This window comes from Pleurodeles waltl, chromosome 4_2 (genome assembly GCF_031143425.1).
Source record: "Pleurodeles waltl isolate 20211129_DDA chromosome 4_2, aPleWal1.hap1.20221129, whole genome shotgun sequence".
Classification (NCBI taxonomy): Eukaryota; Metazoa; Chordata; class Amphibia; order Caudata; family Salamandridae; genus Pleurodeles; species Pleurodeles waltl.
Window position 1 is genome coordinate 348298712 of NC_090443.1, and position 26370 is coordinate 348325081.

The following is a 26370-nucleotide window of genomic DNA, read 5'->3' on the forward strand; positions in this document are numbered from 1 at the left end:
ACAGGGTCGCAAGAAGCGTGTGGAAAAACCAAGGCGCAAAATAACTGCCCATGAACTGAGAAAAGTCAAGCGTGCAGCTGCCACGATGCCACTTGCCACCAGTTTGGCCATATTTCAGAGCTGCAACATCACTGGAGTGCCCAAAAGCACAAGGTGTGCAATACTCAGAGACATGGCCAAGGTAAGAAAGGCTGAAAGACGACCACCACTGAACAAGACACACAAGCTGAAACGTCAAGACTGGGCCAAGAAATATCTCAAGACTGATTTTTCTAAGGTTTTATGGACTGATGAAATGAGAGTGAGTCTTGATGGGCCAGATGGATGGGGCCGTGGCTGGATTGGTAAAGGGCAGAGAGCTCCAGTCCGACTCAGACGCCAGGAAGGTGGAGGTGGAGTACTGGTTTGGGCTGGTATCATCAAAGATGAGCTTGTGGGGCCTTTTCGGGTTGAGGATGGAGTCAAGCTCAACTCCCAGTCCTACTGCCAGTTCCTGGAAGACACCTTCTTCAAGCAGTGGTACAGGAAGAAGTCTGCATCCGTCAAGAAAAACATGATTTTCATGCAGGACAATGCTCCATCACACGCGTCCAAGTACTCCACAGCGTGGCTGGCAAGAAAGGGTATAAAAGAAGGAAATCTAATGACATGGCCTCATTGTTCACCTGATCTGAACCCCATTGAGAACCTGTGGTCCATCATCAAATGTGAGATTTACAAGGAGGGAAAACAGTACACCTCTCTGAACAGTGTCTGGGAGGCTGTGGTTGCTGCTGCACGCAATGTTGATGGTGAACAGATCAAAACACTGACAGAATCCATGGATGGCAGGCTTTTGAGTGTCCTTGCAAAGAAAGGTGGCTATATTGGTCACTGATTTGTTTTTGTTTTGTTTTTGAATGTCAGAAATGTATATTTGTGAATGTTGAGATGTTATATTGGTTTCACTGGTAATAATAAATCATTGAAATGGGTATATATTTTTTTTTGTTAAGTTGCCTAATAATTATGCACAGTAATAGTCACCTGCACACACAGATATCCCCCTAACATAGCTAAAACTAAAAACAAACTAAAAACTACTTCCAAAAATATTCAGCTTTGATATTAATGAGTTTTTTGGGTTCATTGAGAACATGGTTGTTGTTCAATAATAAAATTAATCCTCAAAAATACAACTTGCCTAATAATTCTGCACTCCCTGTAATGCTATGCGTTTTTGTCTTTCCTAAATTCGAAATTGTAAAATGTGATTATTTTTTATTAGATCTTTGTAATATTTATAGAAATCTTGAATCAAATTAGATTAACTTAATTTAACAAAAAAGCAGTTTAAGTTGCTACATGTTAATTTATATAATATTTGAAAAGCCTAGCTCATTTTTATTGAGTGACATATTATGATTAAATACTTATATTGCAACCTCTTTTATTATTATTTTTTCAGGCTTTGTTGAAATTTAATGAAAGACTGAAAGATGTACTAATTGTCTTTCCACATTTCTGCCTGGGCCGTGGTCTCATTGACTTAGCCATGAATCAAGCAGTAACAGATGTATATGCTAAATTTGGTGAGTTAAATTCCATGAGATTGTGAATGATTGCAAACCAATGCAAGCGTCTCTAACTTATAACTAAGAGTTGAAGGGAGTCTCAGAAAAATGGAAAACTCATTCAGAAATGTGGGGTGTTTACTTCTATTAGATAGCAAGGAAAAGAGGTTTATGTGTAGAGCTTCCCCTAGCAGAAACGTATTTGTGCTGACTACATCACACTATGGCCCATATTTATCCTTTTCACGCAAAACTGTGCTAACGCAGTTTTGCGTGAAAAAGTTTACCGTCAGCTAGCGCCATTCCAAGACATCGGCCATGCGTCATAGTTATGGAATGGTGCAATCCGGCGCAAAGGGTGGGCTAACGTCAAGAAAAATTACATTAGCCGGGTGGGGGTGGTGGTATGGCAGAAGGGGGTTTTGCACCAGAAAATTACATTAGGCTGGTTAGAGTACAAAATGATGACTCTAACTAGTCCAGAGTAATTTCTTGATGCAAAATCTACCATATCATATGACCAGGAGTCATGCCCACCACCCTAATGGCCAGAACAGGGGACAAGGGTCCCCGGGGCATGGCCATTGCACCCAGTGCCATGTAGGTGGGCCCATTTTAGGGCCCCCAATGGCATTTAAAAAAATAATGATAAATACTTACCTCTACTTACCTAGACTTACCTGGGATGGGGTCCCCCATCGACCGCTGTCCCTCTGGTGAGGGGGGGCTGGGGAGGGCACCTGTGGACTCATTCCATGGTGTTCCACCATGGAAATGGGACCACAGGTCCCCTAACGCCTCCCCTGACCCATCGTTAAATAATGGCGCTAAACAAGCTTAGCACCATTATCTATGCCCGCCTTCCTCCCGTGCACCATTTTTGCACAGGAGGATGAATAAGGCACCTGGGCCTTAGAGTCATGTTTTGCCCTGGAACACCTACCTTGCATCTCATTGATGCATGGTAGTTTCCCGCTAGCAAAAAATGACTTTAACTCCATAACTTTGGCACTAAATATGGAGTTAGGTTTGTGCTGAATCAGCGTAAAAAAAAAAAACGCTAATTCAGCGCAAAGCTAGTATAAATCTGGGCCTAAGAATTTACCTGATAACCAATGTGATATCTTTTTTTTATTTCATCTTACCGACAGCCTTCATTTATATAGTTGCTACAGCCTTCATACTGCATTGAAGATGATTTAAAGATCATTTGACTCTCAGCAATCATCACACTGAGATTCACTGTGCAACCTAACAAGAGAGTTTATAAAAAATAAATACCTTTAAAGCGGTAATTGTGATAGAATGGAATTGGCGAGTTTACATCTCTCAATCAAGACCTCACTACCATTCCTTTGTATCGTTTGAAGAGCTGTCACTCAAACTGTCCCCCAAGGAAGATTTGTACGCTTTGCCTCCACCATGAACTGTACTTTCTTGCTTCATAAATGGGTTCACAATATAAAATATAGATAAGGTACCAATAGTCTTCCAAGCCAAGAAAGTAAAGAGACATGGATGTCTTCTAGTGTGAATTGTTTTTTTAGGCATCAGAATGTAGAACAATGTATGAGGCAATAATATTAAATGAATGCTGTCATTCATGTTGACTGTTTGTTATAGGCTCCTGCCTTGGAGTATGGTATACATGTGGCTGAACAGTCCCAAAATATGAAATAGATTATTGGTGCCCAGCATCGGTATTCAGGCTTTTGGGACAGATTTACTGACTTTTCATGCAGCACAGCACAGCAAGCAAAGTCGCAGGAGAAGGCAGAACAGTGCCATATTTACTAAGATATGGTGCTGTTTTCCTCTTTCCATTCACTGGTGCACTTTAGGCTGCCACTTGCAAATGCGCACATCCAGGCACGATAAGGTGTGTGGTTCTGTAAAGCATACGTTTTGTACTGGAATGGGACCCTTCCAGTACAAAAACAACCTCTTGTTGGAAATGTATGGAGACTTTTAAAAGTTGCTGTACAATGCCTGCCATTAGGTTGTATAATGGGTTGGCCCAAGTCCCTGACTCAAATGTTTGCAGATGGGGATTTGCATCATCAAACGTGGGTGGTTGCATAGGAATGTTGACGAACCACCCATGGTTAGTCCGCTTCAAGTAAAGTAGTGCAAAGTAGAGCATCGTGTTACTTTGCTTTCCTTTAGGCAACTTTACATCGTTTATCAGGCTTTGTGTTGGAAAATAAATCTCACCACAACACTTTACACCCGGTTTGTGTTTCACTTTTGTGATGGAAACCTCAAACACAAGTGTTAGGTAACCTGAGCCTAGGTCTGTACTGCAAAAAACACTGATCTAACATTCTTGTTATGTGTTCACACTAACCAAGAATGAGTTATGTTGATGGATTCAATTACTTCAGTAACTTTAGGGATATTGACAACATAAATAATAATTATGATCGATTTATTTTCATCCTAAAGGTGAAGAACATGTATCAAATCCATTCCAGTGGGAATTTCTTGGCAAGAACGTGTTTGCGATGGCAGTAGAAGGAGTTGTTTACTTTGCGATTAATCTCTTTATCCAGCACCAATTCTTTCTCACTAAATGGTATGTTGGTTAGTGCAAAAAGATTGCTTACAGCCTCCAGTTTTCAGTGCAGAGGTTTGTCATTTTTGTGAATTATAATGTACATTATTTTACACTCTACCCATATAATACTAGGAACTTCTCCAAACAAGTAAACCAGAGTGTGAACATGAGACCCAATTCACATAACTTTACGCTTAAAACTTAGGAAAATTTACAGGTGAAAAAGTGCCTTTGAAGACACTCTTGTCTGAATCTGGAGGACATTTTCTCTCCCAAAAAGGAGTAAGACTCCTCGTTATCTTACTCATCCTCCTCCTCCTCCTCCTCCTCTGTTGCATTAGTGGTTGCCTTAAATGACAGGAGCGAAAGAAGAAGAAAAGTACATTTTTTGAGGTTGCCAGGTTGTCCTTATTTTCTTAATTTTATTGACGCCTAGAAACCTCAATACTCTAAAGATAATGAGGTGGTAGAATAGATCTGTTACAATGTCAATATGGGCTATGCTGTGTTTCTCAGTAGCTCATATATAATGTACACAAACCCTCACTCACACAGGGTGGCATGCTTCACCACAGGGTGTCTCCTCATCATGCAAGAATGTCTTGGATGCTTCTTACACAGGCTCTCCAGTTTCCTCTTGAGATGAGCTGTTGTATTATTGTGTTGCGGGGGTTAACTGTCTGCTACTGCTGGATTGCTTTAACAACAATAAAATTGTATACCAATCAGAATGTATAAATCAACAGAACACATCACCACCATCACATTGCAATATCTGCATTACATTTACATTTGCTTTGAACACTTCTTATGGCATTTTTAATTAAGACTCCATTTCTCTCTTTCTTAGTATCCAAAGATTTACAAAGCCAGTAACACACTACCTGCATTATCAATATCGCTACACTGGATTTGTCATATGATTTATTGAACTGAACTTACTAATTGATACAGTCAAACTTTGACACCGACACTCTTCCATAATGAATACACACCCCAAGTTAGAGATGCTATAGCCTTATCGCCCGCCCTAGTGGGCTATAACAGCAGTTAAAGGCCCTCTCCAGCGATAAAGGCCCGAGTCAAAGGTGAGGGCCTTTAACAAAGAAGCAGGCCTTTAATAACTGTTATAGCCCAGCTATGGTAGGCTATAAGGCTATTAGAACATTCCACCCCTAGAGGGCAGAATATTCCTATTTATAAAACAAAGGCCTCACGGCGCCGGAGGGGATTGAAATCCCCTCAGGCTCCATGAGGTCTTTGTTCACACCAGCAGCTGTGAAGAAAAAAACATTGGCATGTTGGAGCTCCATGTTTTTACTAGCCATTAGAAGCCTGGAGCACTTAATTGTCTTCAATGGAGCTTCCAACATTACAATGTTATAATAAACTGTATCATACTAATTGCTTGATGCATAACCTCTATGTCCCTGAGCCACGAACCTTACTCCTAACTTGGTTCAGCCGTGACTCTCCTTTGCTTTTACCTTATTCATTAAAAATGTATTGTATGGCTGTGTTGCCTTCTCCTGTAAATGTATTTTCTGGATGTAGGTTTTCAGAACCTCCTAAGGAGCCAATCATCGATGAAGATGAAGATGTTGCACAGGAGAGGCAACGAATAACAAAAGGTGGAGGCAAAACCGATATTTTGAGACTAAATGACTTGAGCAAGGTAATTTCTAAGGACTTTTTTTAATCAACTTATTTATGTATGTATTTTTGGGCCAGATGTAGCAAAGTATTTGCACGTCGCAAACGGCGAAAATCGCAGTTTGCGAGGTGCAAATGCCTCTTTGCTATGCAGAAATGCATATTGCGAGTCGGTACCGACTCGCAATATGTATTTCCGACTCGCAAATAGGAAGGGGTGTTCCCTTCCTATTTGCGAGTCTGAGTGGTATGCAATACCATTTGCGACCACGTACGCGGTCGCAAATGGCATCGCAGTTACCATCCACTTCAAGTGGATGGTAACCCACTCGCAAATTGGAAGGGGTCCCCATGGGACCCCTTCCAGTTTGTGACTGGACCCACAAATATTTTTTCAGGGCAGGGAGTGGTCCAAGGGACCACTCCCTGCCCTGAAAATATACCGAAACTAAAGGTTTCGTTTTTTTTTTAAGTGCAGCTCGTTTTCCTGTAAGGAAAACGGGCTACACTTAAAAAAAAAAACTGCTTTATTTAAAAGCAGTCACGAACATGGAGGTCTGCTGACGACAGCAGGCCTCCATGTTTGCGAGTGCCTATACTCGCTATGGGGCTGCAATTTGCGACCCACCTCATGAATATTCATGAGGTGGGTCATTGCGACCCCATAGCGAGTTGCAGTCGGTGTCTGAGACACCGTACTGCATACCAATTTGCGAGGTGCAAAGTGCGAGTCGTATGGACTCGCACTTTGCACCTCGCAAATTTTAAATTTGCTACATCTGGCCCTTTGTTTTTTATGTATTAATGATTGCTTTCTCACCACAAGGCGCATAGATGTCGCTTCATGAAAGCTATGTATGTACATGCGAAGAAGGGTAAAGCCTATAAAACCCAGTGAGTGTGATCTAAATTCAATATTACACATCAGGACAGCCCCCCACTTTGGTTATAAATTCTTTATGTACAGTAATAATAGAATGTTTCCTATTTGCAAGTCCACCATATAGCCATGTAGCCCACGGCCAATGAATATTCTTGTAAAAAGAGCTCTACCTGAGTTAGGACCAAGTTTCAGACATAGTCCTATAATAATGGAGAGGGCTTTTAACAACAGGTGTAGCCCGAGGCAGAAGGACTATAAGGCTCTTAGAACATTCCAGTTACTGAGGGTAAAATGGTTTACAGTATAAAGGGAGAAAACAAACTTTAGAATGTTGAAGCAAAAGGCACCTACTGGCCATTATTATTCCTGAACCACTTCATTGTCGTCGGTGCAGCTCTCAGCATTCCAGTGTTCTTATAAATACTACTTAGGGTGACTAGACGTCCCGGTTTTCCCGGACAGTCCCCATTTTCAGTGAACTGTCCTGGCAGAAGTGGTAGGAAAATTTAACTAAGTTATTGCAAGGAACATTTCATCACTTTGTGCAATTTAAACCCTCCAATTAGTTACAAAAATCAATATGATCAAAATGATGGAAACACAAGTTCTAAAGGACTCCTTATAATACAGTTCAAAGTCAGTAATTGGGCGCAGTACGTAACTGGGGGCAAATAGGTTAGTATGCATTTTGCACTTTTCCCCTCTTGCGAGTTGGTAGCAAATAGTTACTGTAATGCTTCGTACTCATGGCCAGTTTTTGCACAAGTGATTTTCCATTTTCAGCATGAAAATCTAAATCGTTAAGTGAAGCCCAAAGCATTTCAACATTGTTTTCAATGGTTTTACCTCCAGATTTAGCACCAAACAATATGGCCCTGAGTGGGCCGTAAAATATTAGGGGCCACATTTAAGACAAGCGGCGCTACACCCAGTGCAGCACTACTTTTCTTGCACCCGTTAGTGCCCCCCCTAACACAACCATGTGTGCCCCGTATCTAAGATACCCCACACTATGGCGGTAGTTAGGGAACTAGCTTCAACATTTTTGACACTAGTTTGGAGCTTTGCAGGATTAGCATGAAAACTGTTGGCGCTAATCCTGCAAAGCCCATTGAGGCCCATTGTAAACAATGGTGTGCCTCGTTTTAAAGCCTGCTCTGAGCAAGAGTTAAAAGTGCTGAAAAAAATGACGCGAAGAAATCTCCTAGATTTCTTTGCGCCATTTTTTCAGTCCCTCTAACGGGGGAACGCCCCTGGCGCAGGCATAATATAACGCAAAGGGTTACAAAGTGGCGTAATGCATGCATTACGCCACTTTGTAAATTTGGCACTGCAATTTTGGCCTCGTTGGGCCACATTAGCGTAAACAAAAATGACGCTAATGTGGCACAAGGAGGCACTAGGGGCTCTTAAATCTGCCCCCAGGTATTTACCAATTCTGGTATACAACAATACCACAGTTGAAATACTTACCAGAAGAGGTAGATAACTCAAATTCTTATTTTCACTTGCAAAATATGGTACTGGAATTGGTGTTTACTAATCAAATGTTGCAAGTTTTTACGTTTCTACACAGGTTTGACCTGCGTAGAATTTGTCAAGGATATTTATCACACAGCACCAAATTGTCTACTGAACTCTTAGTTACACTGTCTTAAAGTTTTTTTTCACTTTTAATGATTTGGAAATTACATTCTTTGTTTCTTTTAAGACTTATACAGGTAAACACAGCCCAGCGGTGGACAGACTCTGCATCGGTGTCCGTCCTGGAGAGGTAGGTCCTCTTAATCCTCATAATACTGCAGACACACTAAGCAGCACAACACAAAACACAAGACCATCACAACACAGAATATGTGTTCATATGACATTGGTCAGGACCCTCACCTACAACCTTCAGGACAGCGGTTATTATGTGTTTCTTTGAAATTTGATAAGTTTCTATGTCTGAGGGATTCTTTTTGACCATTGTCTCTTTGAACTTAACTCTCAAAGCACTTTCCAAGATACTGTTGACTTGATCACAGGAAAGACTCGTGGATCCAGGTGCTAAAATTAACAGTAGCAATTAGTGCTGTTGGTTTCTGATGTACACTTCTGTCTTTAGGTTCCTCCCCTCTTGAATCTCCTCCAGGCTCCAGACTGATCCAGAAAGTTAGAAAAGCTGTCCTATGTCGATAGATGATACCTTGGCTTTGTGTTGTGTTGACTCAGAGAAACCCTAGCTATATTTTACTCACAAGGGACTAGATAGTGGATTTCACACACTAGGTCGATGAACCGAACCGAATCTGCTTTGAAGAAAACGTCATCTGTAATACGTCATAGACATCACACAAGAGATATCATAATCAGTTCAACATCAATAACCACACCAGTTTATTAAGAAGTTAATGATTTATTTCCCTATATTAACAATGCTAAAGTCCCGAAAATAATTCTCAAATGATACATGTAGAGAAACAATAAAGGCTGTTTCGAATGACGGATATATCTAAGTTTAATCAATGCAAAAAGACAAATTATCTTGATGGTTATTACACAAAACCATAGCAATAGAATCTGAGCAAGAGAAATTGAATACATCTGATAACGATAAGACAAAAGTATCAATGATTATTCATGAGCATGAGAGTAAAACCTCACTAACCACTAATTAGCATTAACATGTTGGACTTCATGTAAATGTTTTAGTAACATCAATTTGGAAAACATCTCGCTATGGCGCTATTAAAAATAAGCAGCAGTAAATAGACATTTGCAGTTGGTACCTGAAAAACAAAAGACCAATAACAATTCACAGCTTATACAATTACCCAATCACTACGGTAATCAGCAGCAATGTCTACTTCTTCAGGGGGACAGCAACATCAGGCACACACATCAGGACAGGAACAGGCAGCATCAGGATTAAGAGTAGGGGAGATGGTTTAGAATTTGGACTATAATATACACTAAACCATGTAAGCATAGTTTCAGTATTGAACAGACATAAACTGATAAAGTACCAGAATGTCAAAAGACTATCTGGCAAAACATGAAATGTCAAAGTGATGATCATAAAATAAGTCCCAGGAACTCAGGATATACGTTAGATCACAAACACAGAATGAATGAATGACTTCCAAAACCAATGGTGACTGAACATTAAATTTAACTTGACAAATTAAAATGATTGGATAAAGTAAGAGATGAGAAAGCTATGACCAATCAAAACATTAACAGATATCAAAATTATATAAATTGTTGACTCTAAGCTCTTCTATTTGCTGTTATTTCATTGACAACATCTAAACTAATACAATTGTATCTTGCACATTTTCTTCTCCGGCTTCATCTCTGGACCCTTTGTTTCACACCACTGGAATACGATGTCACAGGAAAATGATTACAAAATATGTTATCACACCATTTCTTTTCCCTCGAGGAAAGACATACAAATTAGAAACATAACAACAGACAAAGAAGTCAGTTAGACTGCGGAAATATAATCAGGAAACAGAACACACTAGAAACATTTTATACAGCTTGCATTGTAAAGTGATCTTGCACCTGCTTCTACTTCAGTCCAGAAGAGGTCACTAAATACACGTTTTAATTCTAACATTTATTTTACCAAAGAAGAAAAGACAGAATAATTTAATCAGCTTAAGTTAGGATGGAAAAACAAAACATAGGCCTTACATATGACGGTGGCCATTAAGTTGATCACGATCTTCGTAAACACAATATTATAATCAAATTAATTCACACATTAGTTTGTAAATATAATTATGTAAAGACTTTACATTTATCAAGAAATTCTCAGCTCTCACAGTTGGTACCAATTCAAGGACTCTTTAAATGTGCCACCCTAGTGCACTGACGTCAGTTATTTTTTTCCTGCTCCCTTCTTTGAACATTCCCTTTCAAAATGATCTTTTTACATTGTTTTGAGAGGATGTTTACCCTGAAAATTTCAGGATTTAAATCATGTCAATCCTGCCACAAGCAGCTGCTTCTCTCAGATCTGTACAATATCTGCCTGTGGTGTGTGGGGTTCAACCAGAACACTTTGTTATGGAGAAAATATGGCTTCATACACACTAAGTCTATCAAGGAGCAGGAGCCAAAACTCTTCATGGCTAGGGCCCAAGATGAACACTGGGCTCATCGTCAATACAAATCCCAGACGATTGCTGGCTCCACGTTCAGCTGCCTTCAACTAGCAAGCACCCAAAATGGTCCACTTTCAATGATAAGGATGTCTTCCCCGAAGAAATATGAGGAACACCATAAGAGGGACTCCTCAGCTTGCAGTGTTGCTCCCCACTGGAAGAATAGGTCTTCCTGTCAGCAGCTCTATGCCTCCATTCCTCCCTCAAGGTCATTCCGAGAGTCAGTTTTGGTGGAGAAGCACCCTCCACAGTATTCAGTACTGGCTCCTGATGCAGAGCCTCAAATTCCATTTTTAAAGCTGCCTGTTCCTGCCATTGACTACTTAAATAGCAGCTTTCACCTTGGCTATTCTGGCCATCTTCTGATCTGCTACGGGTCCCACTGGTGCGACTGTAGGCCCCACAAAGCTCTAGGGGTACAGTCCTCAGAGGAGCACAACTCACTCAACCTCCTGACATCGTTTCGGCATTGTCTGAACATTTTCTCTACCAAAGGCCTTGCCAGTCACCCTGCCACCGGTGCCAACTTCAGATACATTACAGAAAGTGATGACTTTTCTGAAGACGAAAGACATAGTAGAAAGATCCACTAATAGAGTGCCACAGTTGTTAAAGAATGAGTTCTTTGAAAGGCCCTTGCTTAGTGGTGAGTTTTATAGTAGGCTTAAGGACTATGATTCGGACCCTTTTTAGGTGCCCTACATTGCTTATCATGCTAAAGAGAACAGCAACAAGGAGGCACTCCTCTCCGCCTTCTAGGCATGGACTGTGGTGACTATTTAGCCTTGTAGAATGCCAGTGGCTTCCATTGAGGCTTACCATGAAGAAAGTTCACTCATTCACAGCTGTTGTATGCAGTGTTAATACCAGTGTATGAAAACAAAACTAACCTCCTCGTAGAAATTCTACAGCTAGCATCCTATGCCATAGAGTCATTGCTTTCCTTAAAGTAGGCATTGATGGACTGATGCTGGCTGCCTGGAGCAAACCACCTTCTGTGCCTGCAGTTAATTGCTAACTCACCCTCCACCATCACATGCTCTTGGGGACCTGAAGTTCATGGCAACAAACCCCTTTTTTGAAGATGGTTGTTTTCAGACTTCCTCTTCCTGGAAACAGAGCTCAGACTCTTTTCCCTTTCCTTATACAGATAAAGACTTGAAGAGGATGACAAAAAGGAGAAGAACATCTTCCCTCCAAGGAGATTTGCCCTTTATTCCACAAACACAGCTTGTTTTCTGGCCCATTGCTCCTATGCTTTTTGAGAAATGGTGCAAATGGTCATCCAAATCTCTCAGGCCAGTGTAAACAAACATTCATCTGTGATTGTGCATAATGGGCAAGACATGGGCAAAAGAGATCCTCTGCTGCAGCCTAGATACAGTGGAGTCAGTAGTGTGTGCTAAGGCTATTTTGTAGTTATCTGCCACCATTCCTGTATGTGTTCCACCATCTTTTTGCGTGATGTCTGTACCAACTCACATGAGTGAGAAGACTGACTCATCAAACAAGGCTGAGTTACTACTCAGTCCTTGGTACTGCACACTAGTTTCACCAACAGTAAGTTAAGGGGATTGTCTGTGGTGCCAGCCTTTGTGACCCATGTAGAAGCCCAGTGAGTTCTTTCACAGCTGCAGGGCAGCAGCAACAGTATTTATCCTCCTCCTTCCTAATCCCTTCTGTCAAAACTTCTTTAACTCACCCTTGAGAAAGCATTTGTGATCTGAAGGGTGCGGGTGTCCTTTCATTTGCTACTCTAGTAGTCCACCACCACAGGCTATTGAGTCCTCCAGGTTGTCAAACAAGGCTACGCCGTTCCCATCCCAGAGTTATCCTATTCTACCTGTTCTCTCTGTAACCTAGTCATGCTCGCATTCTGAAGCAGGACGGACTTCCTTTGTTGAGCAAAGGGGCAATGCTATGGGTTCAAGGAATGAGATCAGGCAGAAATGCTACTCCTGTTATTTTCTTGTTCCCAAGAAAGACAGTGGTTTCCGTCCCATTTAGGACCTTTGTCCTGCACAAGTTCCTTTGACTCTAAAACGTGAAGATTGGAAGGTGGCCCTTGACTTGCAGGTTGCCTGTTATCATATTTCATCCTGCAGTTGCATAGGAGGTACCTCCATTTCATGGTGGGTCCCACCCACAATAAAAATGTGCTTATTCCATTAGGGCTAAGTTTTCTGTCAACCTCTCTATGTCCCCCCCCCCCCCCCCAGCCTTTCCAGCATCTCCTTTTCATTGGAGTGGAGCTGAATACTGTCTCACTGGAGGCCTTTTGTCCTCCTCAGCATGTCTGGGAGATTCAGGCTATGATATTTCAGGACTGAGCTCTTCGAGCCCTGACAGTTCTGCACCTTCCGGGGCTCCGTGCCTCATGCATCATGCTGGTGCCTCACACTCAGTGGCACATGCATAATGCATGTACTCCAGTGGTGTCTACACTCTCAGTGGACCCAAAACTGTGGAGCCTTCACAGAGAACATCCATTATGCCTTAGAGGTGGCTCAGGACATGCAGCAGTGGCTAGTGATGAATCACATCACATGCGGGAAGCCATTGTGCCCTCTGCCAGAGGATATTACATTTGTGACCAATGCCTCCTTTCTTCTTTGGGGAGGGGGCATCTTTTTTTACTGGAGATCACAGGCCATTTATTTTCCTTGGGGCAAAGGTCTCATATCAACCTGCTCAAGCTTTATGTGAATCCACCAGACCCTGAACCTTCTCATGACCACCATCTGAGATCAGTCGCTTCAAATCCTAACAGACAACATGACTACAGTGTGGTATACCAAAAAGCTAGGTGATGTGGACTCATATTCTCAGTGTCTGGAAGCACCCAGGTCGTGGTTTTGGGCTCTTGATGTCTTGCAGATCATGAACCACCTGCCTGCAACGCTGAACATTTGAGCAGACAATCTCATTCACCACTAGATTACCAACTACAAGTGGCGTCTTCACCCAGAGGGGGACCAGTCTATCATAGCTTTCCAGGGCTCCCCTCCAGTGAATATTTTTACCACTTATGAGCGTACTGAAGTATACAAAAACATGATGGATGGAATGTTTGAATTGATCTCAGCCTCTGGTAGTTACTCAGGCTGTATCCCAGTCCATCAATAGGCCCTCCGTGACCCAGAACATAATCAAACCAAGATTGGTTTTGCCCTTATTAGGGCTCATCAGCAGGGTGTACCTTGGTTCCAGTAGCACAGTGCCAAGGGGCTCACATCTGGTTATACCCATCCCACTTAGGGTGTCACACTGAAGTATGCAAAAAAGTGATGGATGGAATGCTTGAATTAATTTCAGCAAATGGAAGATACTCAGGACTGCATCCTAGCCCTGCCACCTCACATTGGGCCTAACCATATACAAATCTGTCTTGACCCTGCTCCAGTGGGAATGGTCAAGTCCGAACTGCCAAGCCCTACCCTCTTTGAAGTAGAACACAAGAAACCCAGGACCTGTTTCCCCCATATTAGAGCTCATGAAACGGGTATAGCTTGCTTTCAACTGCACTGTGTGCAGGGGACCCACGTCTGGGCATACCCGTTCCACTTAGGGCATCACATTGAAATATACAAAAACGTGATAGATGGAATACTTGAATTAATCTCCACTGGTAATACCATGGCCGCATCCCACTTTATAAATACTTGCTGACCCCCAGATCCCTAATGATACTCGGGTTCTTAATGAATGCCTCAGGTGCTAAGAATGGAGGGCTAATTTCATTTATGTGGCATGGAGTAGGGCAGGCATCCAGAAATTCCAGAAGAGGGTATTAATTTTAGCGATAGGGCTTGCTGGGCCTAGTCGTGCCCCAGCTTGTCTTCTCTGAGCTATTCTAAGGTGGGAGAAAGGAAATACCACACTGTGGCCCAGATTTACTAAATTCTCACTCAACGCAGCACAGCAGCCAGAAAAGCTGCACTGCATTGCATGAGAAGGAGAGAACAGGAGAGTGCTATATTTACAGAGATATGGCACTCTCCTCCCCTCTCCCTAGCGCCAGTGCAGAACTTTGCTGTTGAGTGCCACACATGCACCTTTTAGCCATAGTGCAAGGTGACTGTGTGAGTCTAGCATACGTTTTGTACTTGAAGGGGACCCTTCCAGTACAAAATACTATGCTTAGACTAACTTTCAAACTTTTAACAACTTTTCTGACCGGTAATGTTTGCTGTACAGTGCAGCACACAAGCAAAGTCAGAAAAGAAAAGAGCATTAAAAGCATTTATCCTTAAAAGTGCCTATTTCAAGTGGGCATTATTTTTTTGCACACATACTGTCTACTTTTTTTAGTAGATACGGTTTTGCATAACAAATTATGGGTGGTTGCATGGGAACACGCATGCACCACCCATGGAACACCCACTGAGTAATGCAAAGCAGCACTATGACCTGCTTTGTGTTACTTTCATGTAAAATTCCAGCACAAAACACGTTTTGCACTGGAAAATATTCTGGGAAGAAATGTTTGCGTCTATTTGCATCACTTTTGTGACATAGAACACAAAATGTAAGTAAATATACATATATATACATATATATAATGTTTCTGTTCACTTCATTTTTCCTAACAACAAAAGATTGTGTGCTGGTAGTTTACATGGGGATCTTGGTACTCCTACCAGGTGCACGATCCAAACCAATGGTAATCAGCAGAGGTGAAGCAAAGGGAGTTGTTAAATCAGCTTTGGAATGGAAAGTGTGAAAAGTGCTTTAACTCCTGTTATAAAGGATTTACAGTGTATGTGTAGGTGTGTGGTAGTGAAGTATTGCATCTATAGAGGTTTGGAACATGGTCAGTAAATTTCTGCATTGGGTTTACTTCCAGAATAGCACGTTTTAATAACCTACAAAAATATTAACTCTAGAATATGAGCAACCTCTGTGACGTGAAGGTAAGTATATAGAATCAAATAAAGATTTACTGGGCCTGATTATGAGTGTGGCGGTCCTCAGATAGCCACATTTGCTGTGGCTGTCGGACTGCCGCAGTTGTGGCCGTCCAACCACCACATTAGGAGGATGGCAGGCAGCCCCACCAATCTACAGCCGTCCCCCCAGGATCTTCGGATCCCAACGGGCTGACAGTGGTGCAGGTTGCAATCAGCTAGGGTGGCACTGACCTCAGTGCCACCCTGCTGATTACAATCTCGTTCTCTACCATGCCAGTTTGACTGCCATGAAAAGGCTGGCGGAGAACAGGTGCAGGGGGCCACAGAGGGGCCCTTGCACTGCCCGTGCCCAAGCCGGCGACAATGCTGCCACCACTTTCCCACTGGGCTGACTGGCTGAAACCTTGATTTCCATCGGTCAGCACAAGGGGAAAGTCATAATGCGGCCGGTGGGGAGGTTGCCACCACAGTGGCTGACAACCTTGTCGAGAGTTTGTCAGACAGGTGTTCTTATCCGCCGAACTCGTAATCAGGGCCTTACTGCTCCTAACTCCACATTTATATTCCTTGATGAAAGGTATGTAGATGTGGAGTCAGGAATAGTAAATCTATAGCTAACCTATATATATTTACTTTGACAATATAGTAGTAGTCAATATTTATGCAGGTTTCTATTTTTGAATTTGGTATCCCGGGGAACAGCATGTGTTAGTGACCAATCTGTTGCCAATCTGTAGTCTTTTATGAATTCAATAAAAGCGTACATAAAATGAAAATATAAGTTTCTAAGCCGCATGCTGGAAATGGAAGTTACATACCTTCTGTCTACTAAATCACAATGGAAATCACATCCCCCCACATCACTTAAAATATGTACACTTCCTGATAACGAGTGTCACACACAGCTCTCCATCTATTTTCTTGTTATTTTGAGAATGAAATAGCTCTTCATTCAATCGATCACAATGCGAGTTGCACAGGTTTCACATACTCACTCAGAATCAGTCATGCAGTTCTCCTTCTACTCACAACGAAGTCACACAACCCTTCCTACATTCATTCACAATGGGAGGCACTCAAACGTCGTCCACTAACTCATAGTGACAGAATACAAACCTCACCTACTCAGACACAGTAGCAGCCACACAGCTCTTACTTCCTCAGTGATATTCGAGTCACACCACTCACTGTTCACTTGAGTGATAAAGCTCTCTATACCTATGTCATAGCAGAAGGCAGCGTATGGCATTAGTACAACATAAAAATCACAAAGGTTTTTTGTACCATATATTTTAGCAGCCGTTTTTGTGGGAAAACCTTTTTAGCAGGGCAAGGAGTTGGGTGAAATGTGTTGTGGCTTGTTATGAGAGCACGCAGGAAGTACATTTATTATGATAAAGACATAAGCCAGCTGTGATCTCGCTGCATGGAACGGATACACTTGATCTTCCACAATGCTCAGTTTGTGCTGGTGGTTGCAGGTGGTGTGCACCAGCACTCAGTTTTAAGAATAAGTACTTATTTTTCATGATCAAACCTTTACTGAGAGCATGAGAGAGACAGACGGAATGCAGTGAATGAAAGAGAATGATAGAAAAACAATGACAAAAGGAGAAAACAGTAACAGATTTTCTACACATTTATATAATGGGGAAACATTCTAAAGTAACACTGACCATCTGTTTCAAGACTAGAATTTTAAGGTCTGTTACCACAGCCAGGAAGCGGCTCTACTCGTGTAGGCTTCTTCACTGCATAGAAACCCACTGAGGTTTTATACGTAAATGAGCCATGCTGATTCTGTATGTGTACCAGTTTTGGAGTGTGAGAACAGAGAAAGAACCATGTCAGAAGATCTGGAACAAGATGAGTCTAATAGTGAAAAACAAACATTCCAAGAAGTCAAATTGGAAGATAGGTAAGTGGATAAGACCCAGGGCTTGGAGTCTGTATATCTCTGCCTAACATCCTAACTACCCTTTGGGGGTTCACTTGATCTTCGTAAGAATCTTATGTTGACCTTCCTAGCTTAAGGTGGCAGTTATAGGTCTGTTTTTTTGGAATTAGCCTACACTATGAAAATGTATTCTGATTAGCTGAAAGACTGCATATGATAAATTATTACAAACTCCACTTTTTTGTCCCTTTATTTAGTGTTTTGGCCTACTTGGGGTGAATGGTGCAGGCAAGACAACCACATTCAAAATGTTGACAGGCGATATTGATGTGACATCTGGAGATGCCACAGTGGCTGGTTATAGGTAATCGACTCTAAATGCACTTGTATCTTTGTGTACTTATTTGAACACATTATTACTGTAGCATATTGTATATATTTTAGATTTAAGTATGTTCATAGGGACCCTGTATGGCCTATGTTACTCCATCCTCTCTCACTACATCACCTGCTACAACATCCCTTCCATGACATTGCTTGGCATAACATTGGTTGTAGGGAAGACACTCACATTCCCCACTTTTGAGTTGCTCTTGACCTTTTAATAATTCAGTAATCCTTAGCTCTTAGCCTATTTATGTAGTGTATCTTTGATGATGTAAAGTCAGATGATGCAGTGGAGGCCTTGTAGCGGAGCTGGACCTGACTAACATGGTCGTGGACAGTGCAGGGGCCCCCCTGTCAGCACCCTTTGAATAAGCACTGTCTCCTACCATGCTGTGTGCGACTGTATTGGCCTCGGCTCCCTGACGGAGTCGAGGCCAATGTCGCTGCACTGTTTCCGCCAGGCTGACGGCGGGAACGTCACCTAAGCAATATAAGGTCAGTATTTTTTCTGGACAAAAGGAATGCTGTCTGTATGTTGGTGGCCTTACTGGGCTACCTTCCACAAACAGTCTCTCATTATGAGTTGTGAATTTTCTCCCAAACCAATGACTCCGGTTGAAATATTCCAAATCACCATTACAAGTGCGTTTGTCTCTGGACTTGTTATCCAAAAACTTTGAACCCAATCTTTCTCAACCCTGAGACACCAGGGGCCACATTATGAGTTTGGTGGACGGAAAACTCGGTCCGCCAAACTCGTGACAGGGTGGCGACCTCTCCCCAGAGCTATTATCGGTTTCCTGCTAGGTCGGTGGGTGGAAACCTAAGTTTCCGCCCTCTGGCCTAGCAGGAAACTCGCTACAGCATTGTCTCTGGCTTGTAATTGAGCTTGCGCCAACGCTGTCACCTGCAGGGTGCACCTGCACCCTTGCAATGTTCACTGTCTGCAAAGCAGACAGTGAACAATGCGAGGGTGCTGGTCGGGGGCCCCTGCACCTGTTGTCCACTAGCCTTTTCATGGCAGTGCTGCTGGCATGAAGCTGCAGGCGGAGAATATGGTCATAATCGGATAAGGATTACTACCACTGCCAGGCCTCTGGGATCCAAGATCCTGGTGGAGCTGGTGGTTCCCTGGTGGTCTGACCACCAGGGTTGTAATGTGGCAGTCAGACCGCCGCTTGGCGGCGGGCCAGACCACCACCGCAAGTGTGGTTGTCTATAGACCACCGCACTCGTAACGAGGCCCCAGGTCTGTTACTTATCCTGCAGGGCAGGGCCTGTGGGCAACAGCATTGCCCGGCCCTGCAGTCTTATGGGAGCAGAGAGTGCTCCCTCCAAACAGGCATAAGTGTGTCCTAGAGGCCTGCCTGAACTACCCAACTCCCTCCACCCCTCACAGGCACTCTTGCTGACATTTTCCACTTTCTCAGAGCAAAACTCGTAAGGAAGGTAACAGAAGAGATCATGAAGTAGAGGGATCAAATTATTAAAAACAAGGGGAGAGAGGTAGAAACCTTCTTGACCACCATAAAGCAGTAAACCGGGTCACTTACTCAATGTTTATTTGAGCTTGGCTGTCTGATAGATAGGATGAAAAACAATTACTAGTAGGTACTTTTCACTATTAGTGTGTGAATGTCTAGAAAGGCTGTCTCTGTCACTCTGGCTAAAATTCTCACTGCGAATCCCTAGATCACTTTGATTTTCGATAGAATGTTGTAGCAATATGGTTGCAGGTTTTTAAAGTACATTAAGTGTAGATGGTATGTTGGAGATTGGCTAGTGTTTGGAAAAAATATTGAATTTTAGATATCATTGCAAGAATATTGTGATGTACAAAATATCGTCATCAGCAATATTGCAGGTAAGAATATCATTTTTAGTGTTGTTTTATTATTGTTGTTAAAAATATTGGTTAAAAAATAGTTGTAATTTTTTTTTTAAATATATATATTTTTGTAATGTTATTTTTTATGCCTTTTAATGTTGGAATGTTTTATATTTGGGTTTAATTTTTTATAGAAGCGTTTAAGTAAATTTATAATTTCAGAATATTTATTAGACATTTTTTAAATATATCCTTTTCATTTTTAAGTTATTTCTTCTGCAGCAGGATGTTGGGTTTATAAGGGAAATTGGTGGGGAGATTTTTGAAAATAGATATTTCAAAATAGAAGTACGTATAAATGTAACATTTTGAAAACTACATTTTTTAAAAATATAATGTTACATTTTAGATAAGTTCATTTGTTATATTTTTGTGTTTGTGTGAAATTGTGTTGCTAGTATGTTTAACTAAAATTATGAACTATTGGTAATCAAAATATATATATATATAACTACTATATTTATTAATTTTGCTAAATATGTTTAATCATTTGTAGTGTACACTTTTTTAATTTTGTTGTACTGAAAAATGTAAATATGTTGTTGGTACTTGGTTTGTTTTATTTATATTTAAATATAATTAACAATATTTCATACTCACATTTTTTCTCCAAATTTTAGCAAATAAAATATTTATTTTAAGAAGTAGGAAATTATTGCATTTTTTAAACTAAGGGAAAAATAGTTATTAAAATGTTTACTAAAAGATACTAATCTATTATGTATTATTTGATTGGACTTGATATTTTGTATGTATTTAAATATAGTTAATATTTAATAGTTGATAATGTCTTTAGTATTTGTTAAGTACACAATCAACTTTAACACAGTGTATTTTTGAGTGGAAGTAGTATATGTAAAGTCTTTTTTACCCTAAACGTTCCCCTAATGTAAGTTATTTTGGAGTGGTCAATCTTACCTCTGTAATGTCAACTCTTTCCCCAAAATGGCTTTGAAAGTAGTGGGAAAAGCAAATCTGACCCATTCAATGTCCAACACCTTCCCCAAAATAGTTTATGTTGGAGTAACAGTAGGAAATCCGGCCCATTAATGTCCTACACCTTCCCTAAAAAACTTTGTGGAGAGGATTAGGAAAAATAAATAGTATTTATTAAATTATTGTATGTTTTGTAGTGTTCAGAGGTTTGTAGTGCTTGTATGATTTGTCAGACAAAAAAAAGCTTTTGTAGCTTTACATATATTTTATTAGTACCTTTTTTTACTAATTGTAAAACATAAATAAATGCAGGTTATTTTTTACACATAGTTTTATTTATAAAGAAGATTAAAACATCGTTTTACATACTTCTGTATACAATACATTTAATATTTATATTATTGATTTTCACACGTGTTAATACAAGCTTTCATATGACACATATATAGATCATATCGCTATATTTTTTTACACATTTTAGGTAATTGTTTTCTAACATATACATGTGGCTTTCAAAGCAAATATTAAATGAACATTTTTGTAACCATCTATATACTTTTTATGATATATTATTTAGCACTATCGATTAATGTTATTCATTTTTTAGTACTTTTTAATTTATATTTAGTAATGGTTTTGAATGCATTCATTATATTTTTTACATATTATCATTATTTTCACATTTTTTCACCACATGTATTTCATATTTTTATTAAATATTTTTTGACTGTTGATTTATTTTTATAGACAGATAGCCTTTTTTTCAATTTCATTTAATACTATTTTTTTTACGGTACCTATATTTTTCTATTCTTATCTTTGTTGGGCAATTTTGGTTCCTTTAAGTCGTGGTTCACTGTTGCTGGCCTATAGATATGGTAAGACTACTGTTAGGGTTCTATTTGGGGGTTTTCAGGGCAAGGGGAATAGGGGTAGAGGTAGTAAGTGTAGAGTAGTGTATTGGTTTGTAATAGTATAGTTTTGTGTTAGGCTGTGTTTTCATATTATCTACTGTAGTGCAGTAGGGCATACACCCTCATTATGAGTTTGGCAGTCCCACCATGGGATCGGCAAACTCTTGAAGAGGTCACTTCCCCCCTGAGCAAATTATAGTGTTCCTGCCGGGCTGACAGGCGGGAACATTGCAATACACATTCCAGCCGGTCAGTCCCGTGGGAACAGCGCTATGAGTTAGCACTCAGCTCCTTTAAAGAAGCTGAGTACTACCTCGCAGCACAGAGGGGGCCGACCAGCACCCTTGGAATGCGCACTGTCTGCAAATCAGACAGAGCTCATTCCGAGGGTGCTGGGCAGGGGGGCCCTGCTCTGCCCCTACAATAGGCATGGGCAGTGCAGGAGTCCCCCTGTGGCCCACTGCACTTGTTTTCCACCAGCCGCCATGAAAAGGCTGGTGGAGAACAATTTTGTAAACAGCTAGTTGGGGCTGAATTCAGCATCACCCTGGTTGACTACAACTAAGTCCACCGTCAGCCTGTTGGGAACAATGTTCCCAGCGGGGACAGCAGTCCGCTGGCGCGTCCGCCCTCCAGGGTTATTATTGGGCGGTCAGATCGCCTGGAATGCGGCAGTCTGACCATCAACGCAAGTGTGATGGTCCTCGGACCGCCACAGTTGTAATGAGGCCCTTAGTGTAGTATGTGTAGTGTAGTTCATTTCAATAGTTATTTTTATTATGTGAGTGATGTTTGTAAATCAGTGTTATATTGTTTGTAATATATTTGGGGTATATGTTATATAAGGGTGGGTATATTGTGTTTTTACTTGTTTTCGGTTGGGGTGAAAGCATTTCTTTACCTTACTTTTGGAGTATGTTTTTTTAAAAAGGAAAATATTTTGGTTGTATATCCTTTTATAGTTTGGTGTTCAAGGAGCATTTTTAATTTATTTTTTTCTGCTTTTGTAAGGTTTTCTGGGATTGTGGATTAATTTTGTGGTTTTATTTTCTGACTGTTTTGTTTTTGCATTTTTTTAGTTACATTTTGCCTATTTTTGTGGATTTCAACATCAGTTGCAAAACAATAAATTGACTTTTCCTATTTCGGGTGGGAAATAATTTAATATTGTTAACGTTATTTGTTTTTATAAGATTTGAAATTAAATTATGTGTATTGTATGTATTTGTAACAAAATGCTTTTTGGCTTCAATTTTCTTAATTTTGTGTTATTGTGTTTTAAGGTATGTATGTATTGATTTACTAATTTATTATTAATATTACATGAGTTTTGTTTTTCATTCGTACTGCATATTGTTCTAATTAGATTTCTAAGTTAAACTGATAAATAAAGATACTTTAAGTAAAATTTATGAAATACATATATGTTAGTGTATTTGTTGCTTCCTCTTGGATTGATTGTTAGGTGGTTTGTACTGTTGATTTCCCTATGCTTTTAAGGTAGTGTAGACTTTTGCTGTTTATAAAGAGTTTTATCTTGCATTGTACCATTTCTTACATTTTGTAAGTCTTTTAGGAAATGCTAGGTTTAATTTGAGTTGAAGTTTGCTCTATTATAAGTTCTTGGTATCTTTGTTCCTTTTTTTAGGTTTGATAGGAATGGGTATAGGTAAAAGTGGATTTGGTCTAATGTGACCTGGATAGTTTTGTCCCATCCTTCCACTGAGTTGTTTGTTTTGACTTGTTGAGCCCTGCTGCTGTCGTATATGTTCCACAATGGCATTTAAGATTTGGGTTGGGATCTGTATCCAGAACGGTGCAATCTACTAACCGAAGTCTCTTTAAAATACTCCATTAGTGGACTTTGAGCCTGATTTAGCGTTTGGGGAACAGGTAAATCTGTCCTAATGGGATGGATATCCTATCTGCCTTATTACAAGTGCCATGGAATGTAATGCACTTATAATAAGGCGGACAAGATATCCATCACATTTGAGGTAACTGTCCACCAAATTCAAAATCAGGCCCTTCGTTTTTGTGTTTTTGATAGTAGTGGGATGTTTAGAGGAGGAGGTTGTAGTAGTTACCTACTTCTGTGACTGGTACATACATGTGTGCATCTTACCATCAGGTTGTGTTGGATGAGCAATCTCACCATCTTACTGCATTTTTCTGACACCAAAGTCAAAATGAGGGCTTTGGTGTGGTCATATAGGTCTACACCTCATTCGATTACTGAAAAGATACCGTGGTATGTTCCTTGTGTCCTTTTTTTAAGGTAAAGGTACTGGGTCAAGGCTGTGATGTGTCTATTGATTGTTTTGAGGCTAAATAGTGGTGAACATAGAGCGGCTGGTATCAGAGTGGCATAACGGTAGAGGAGAAGAAGGTCAGGAACTTCAAGTTTGAAGTGGGTGATTTGGTGCATATTTAAGATCCAATTTTTTTTATGAAAATGACCTTTAAAGCTCAGAGATCCGATTATGGTCATGAAATTGAGGGGTAATGCTGTGCGGGTATCAAATGGACAATGGTGAAATGTGTTGAGGATAGCTATAGTGGGAGAGACTGATGCTGAAAGTGACAGGCAAATTTCTGATTCAGGGAATGATCAAGGAATTGTGCTAAGGAGGAGTGTGTGTGCTACTAAGATCCCTAAAAAGTATTGTGAGTAAGCATGTGCCACTTTGATATCTAATAAGGATACCTAAAAAGCATTGTGATTAGTGTAACACATATTTTTTGTAAGTCATTTTGTGTGATGTATTTTTCTATTCATATTATGTGGCATTTGTTAATCTTTTTTTGGCATACTTTGTTTTTTTGTGTGTTTTGGTTTTGTGTTTTGTTATTGTTTATTGTTCTGGTTGTACTTAAAAAACAGAAAGGGAGATGTGTGGCATCTGCTGCTGTGGATGTCCTTAATTTCTGTCAGTGTATAATGTAGTTATCTTGCATTATGCTATTGGTTCATATAATGTTCTGCTTTGAAATGTTATGGTGTGATGTTTTACCTAATGTCAGTTGTAGAGATCTTCTGGGCCCTTTTGTACCTGTGTAGCTATCTCTGCTGTGCTTCAATAAAAATACCTGAAATTTACCTACAATTCAGATAAGTGTCTTCTTTACAGTACCCTATAAACACCTACTTACATTATAAATCCTGCACAGGTTATCATTAATTAATGAAGGGGCCCCTCTGCGAAAGTTTATTATGTGCAGATACCAGATTGAGTTGTACAGTAGTCCTTTTTGCTCAGCCCACACACATGCACTCTTACCCCAGCTGTGCAGCAGAAGTCCTGGTTTTAAAAGATAGGCTCTGGTGACTAGCACTCACAATCCATTTTGACAGAGCTTACTGTGAGTGTGACACAATTAGTGAGGCTTAGTCACAGAAGAAATAAAAAATCTGTTAGTCAACAAAGCAACAAAAGCAGGATAAATGGGTCAGAATCCATTGTCTTACAGTCTCCACTGATTGTTATAGCATTAGTGTGTGAACTGATTATAATCCAGCAATTGTCCTTGAACATCACCTCGTCTACCTTCCTCATCACAGAATTTACACATTGAGAAGTGGCCTCTCACATAAGGTTATTTGTTCCTGACAGTCGTTTGACACACAAAACACATTTCATTTCTACTATGACAATATAGATGTGGCACACAAAAAGCATAGCTATCAGATTTTATCTTCTATACAATACAATAAAAAAACACTTTTAAATTGCAGGCCTGCACCAGAGAGAGTATTAGAGTGCATTACAATGAACGTTTAAGAAAAATCACAATAAATTCATTCAGTTAGAGTAGGTGCAACGGTACATACTTTTTGGTGTGTAATCAAGATTTTTCAACAACAACAACAACAATAATAATAATGAGGAGAAGAAGGAGAATGTATTGTTATTAAGACTAATGTTTCATTAAACAATTATATTCAATTAACGTAAAAACATACAAATGACCAGTTCACATTTTACATAATTCAGAAATTGCATCAGTTGATTCCTAATCTTCACCTTAAAAATCTTCCCACCATAAGTAGCACAGAGTAAGCTTCCAAACAAGAAAGCACTCACTAGGATTTCCTACTTTCTTTCAAAATTGGGTGCAGGTACATTTTCCTGGTGGACAAACATGATGGACATTTAGGTGTAAATACATTTTTATTGGCATATAGATCAATTGACTCAATATTGACTAACGTAAAATATACAAACAACAAACTCACCCCTCCCGACATATTGTAACTCCCACCCGCTCTTCCTCCCCATACCACCTCTCCTGCCACCCAAATCCAGAGCCCCCAAAGTCATATCCTCATTGTCCGCTCAGGTTTGCAGTTCATGTTGTAGGAAACTGCGTCTCGTTTGTGCCCTGGAAAATTGTGGAGTAGTGTTCTGTCTTGGAGTTATCCAAGATCTTTAGCACTCAAGGCCACCTTATTGTAGTCTTTACTAAAAAAAAATCAAGCATTTGGCTCCACAGTGTTTTTTAAGTCTTTTTCCTTGTCTCAAGACAATTTTGGTAGTTTCACCAATCCTAGTAACCACTAAATTCATCCAATCCATTGGTTCTCCATGAGAGAGCCACCTGTTCCCCCAGAGTGCTGAGATTGTTTGTTTTGCT

General features: G+C 40.3%; 1 protein-coding gene across 3 annotated transcripts in view; it reads left to right on the plus strand.

Annotated features, from left to right (window-relative positions):
- Positions 1-26370, plus strand: part of ABCA4 (ATP binding cassette subfamily A member 4) — a 1046570-nt gene that overhangs the window by 976974 nt on the left and 43226 nt on the right. For all 3 annotated transcript variants that reach the window (XM_069231419.1, XM_069231421.1, XM_069231420.1), the window contains 5 exons: positions 1448-1571; positions 3999-4128; positions 5665-5785; positions 8358-8420; positions 17868-17974. In XM_069231419.1, coding sequence (XP_069087520.1) covers positions 1448-1571; positions 3999-4128; positions 5665-5785; positions 8358-8420; positions 17868-17974 — 545 coding nt within the window. The remainder of the gene's footprint in view (positions 1-1447; positions 1572-3998; positions 4129-5664; positions 5786-8357; positions 8421-17867; positions 17975-26370) is intronic.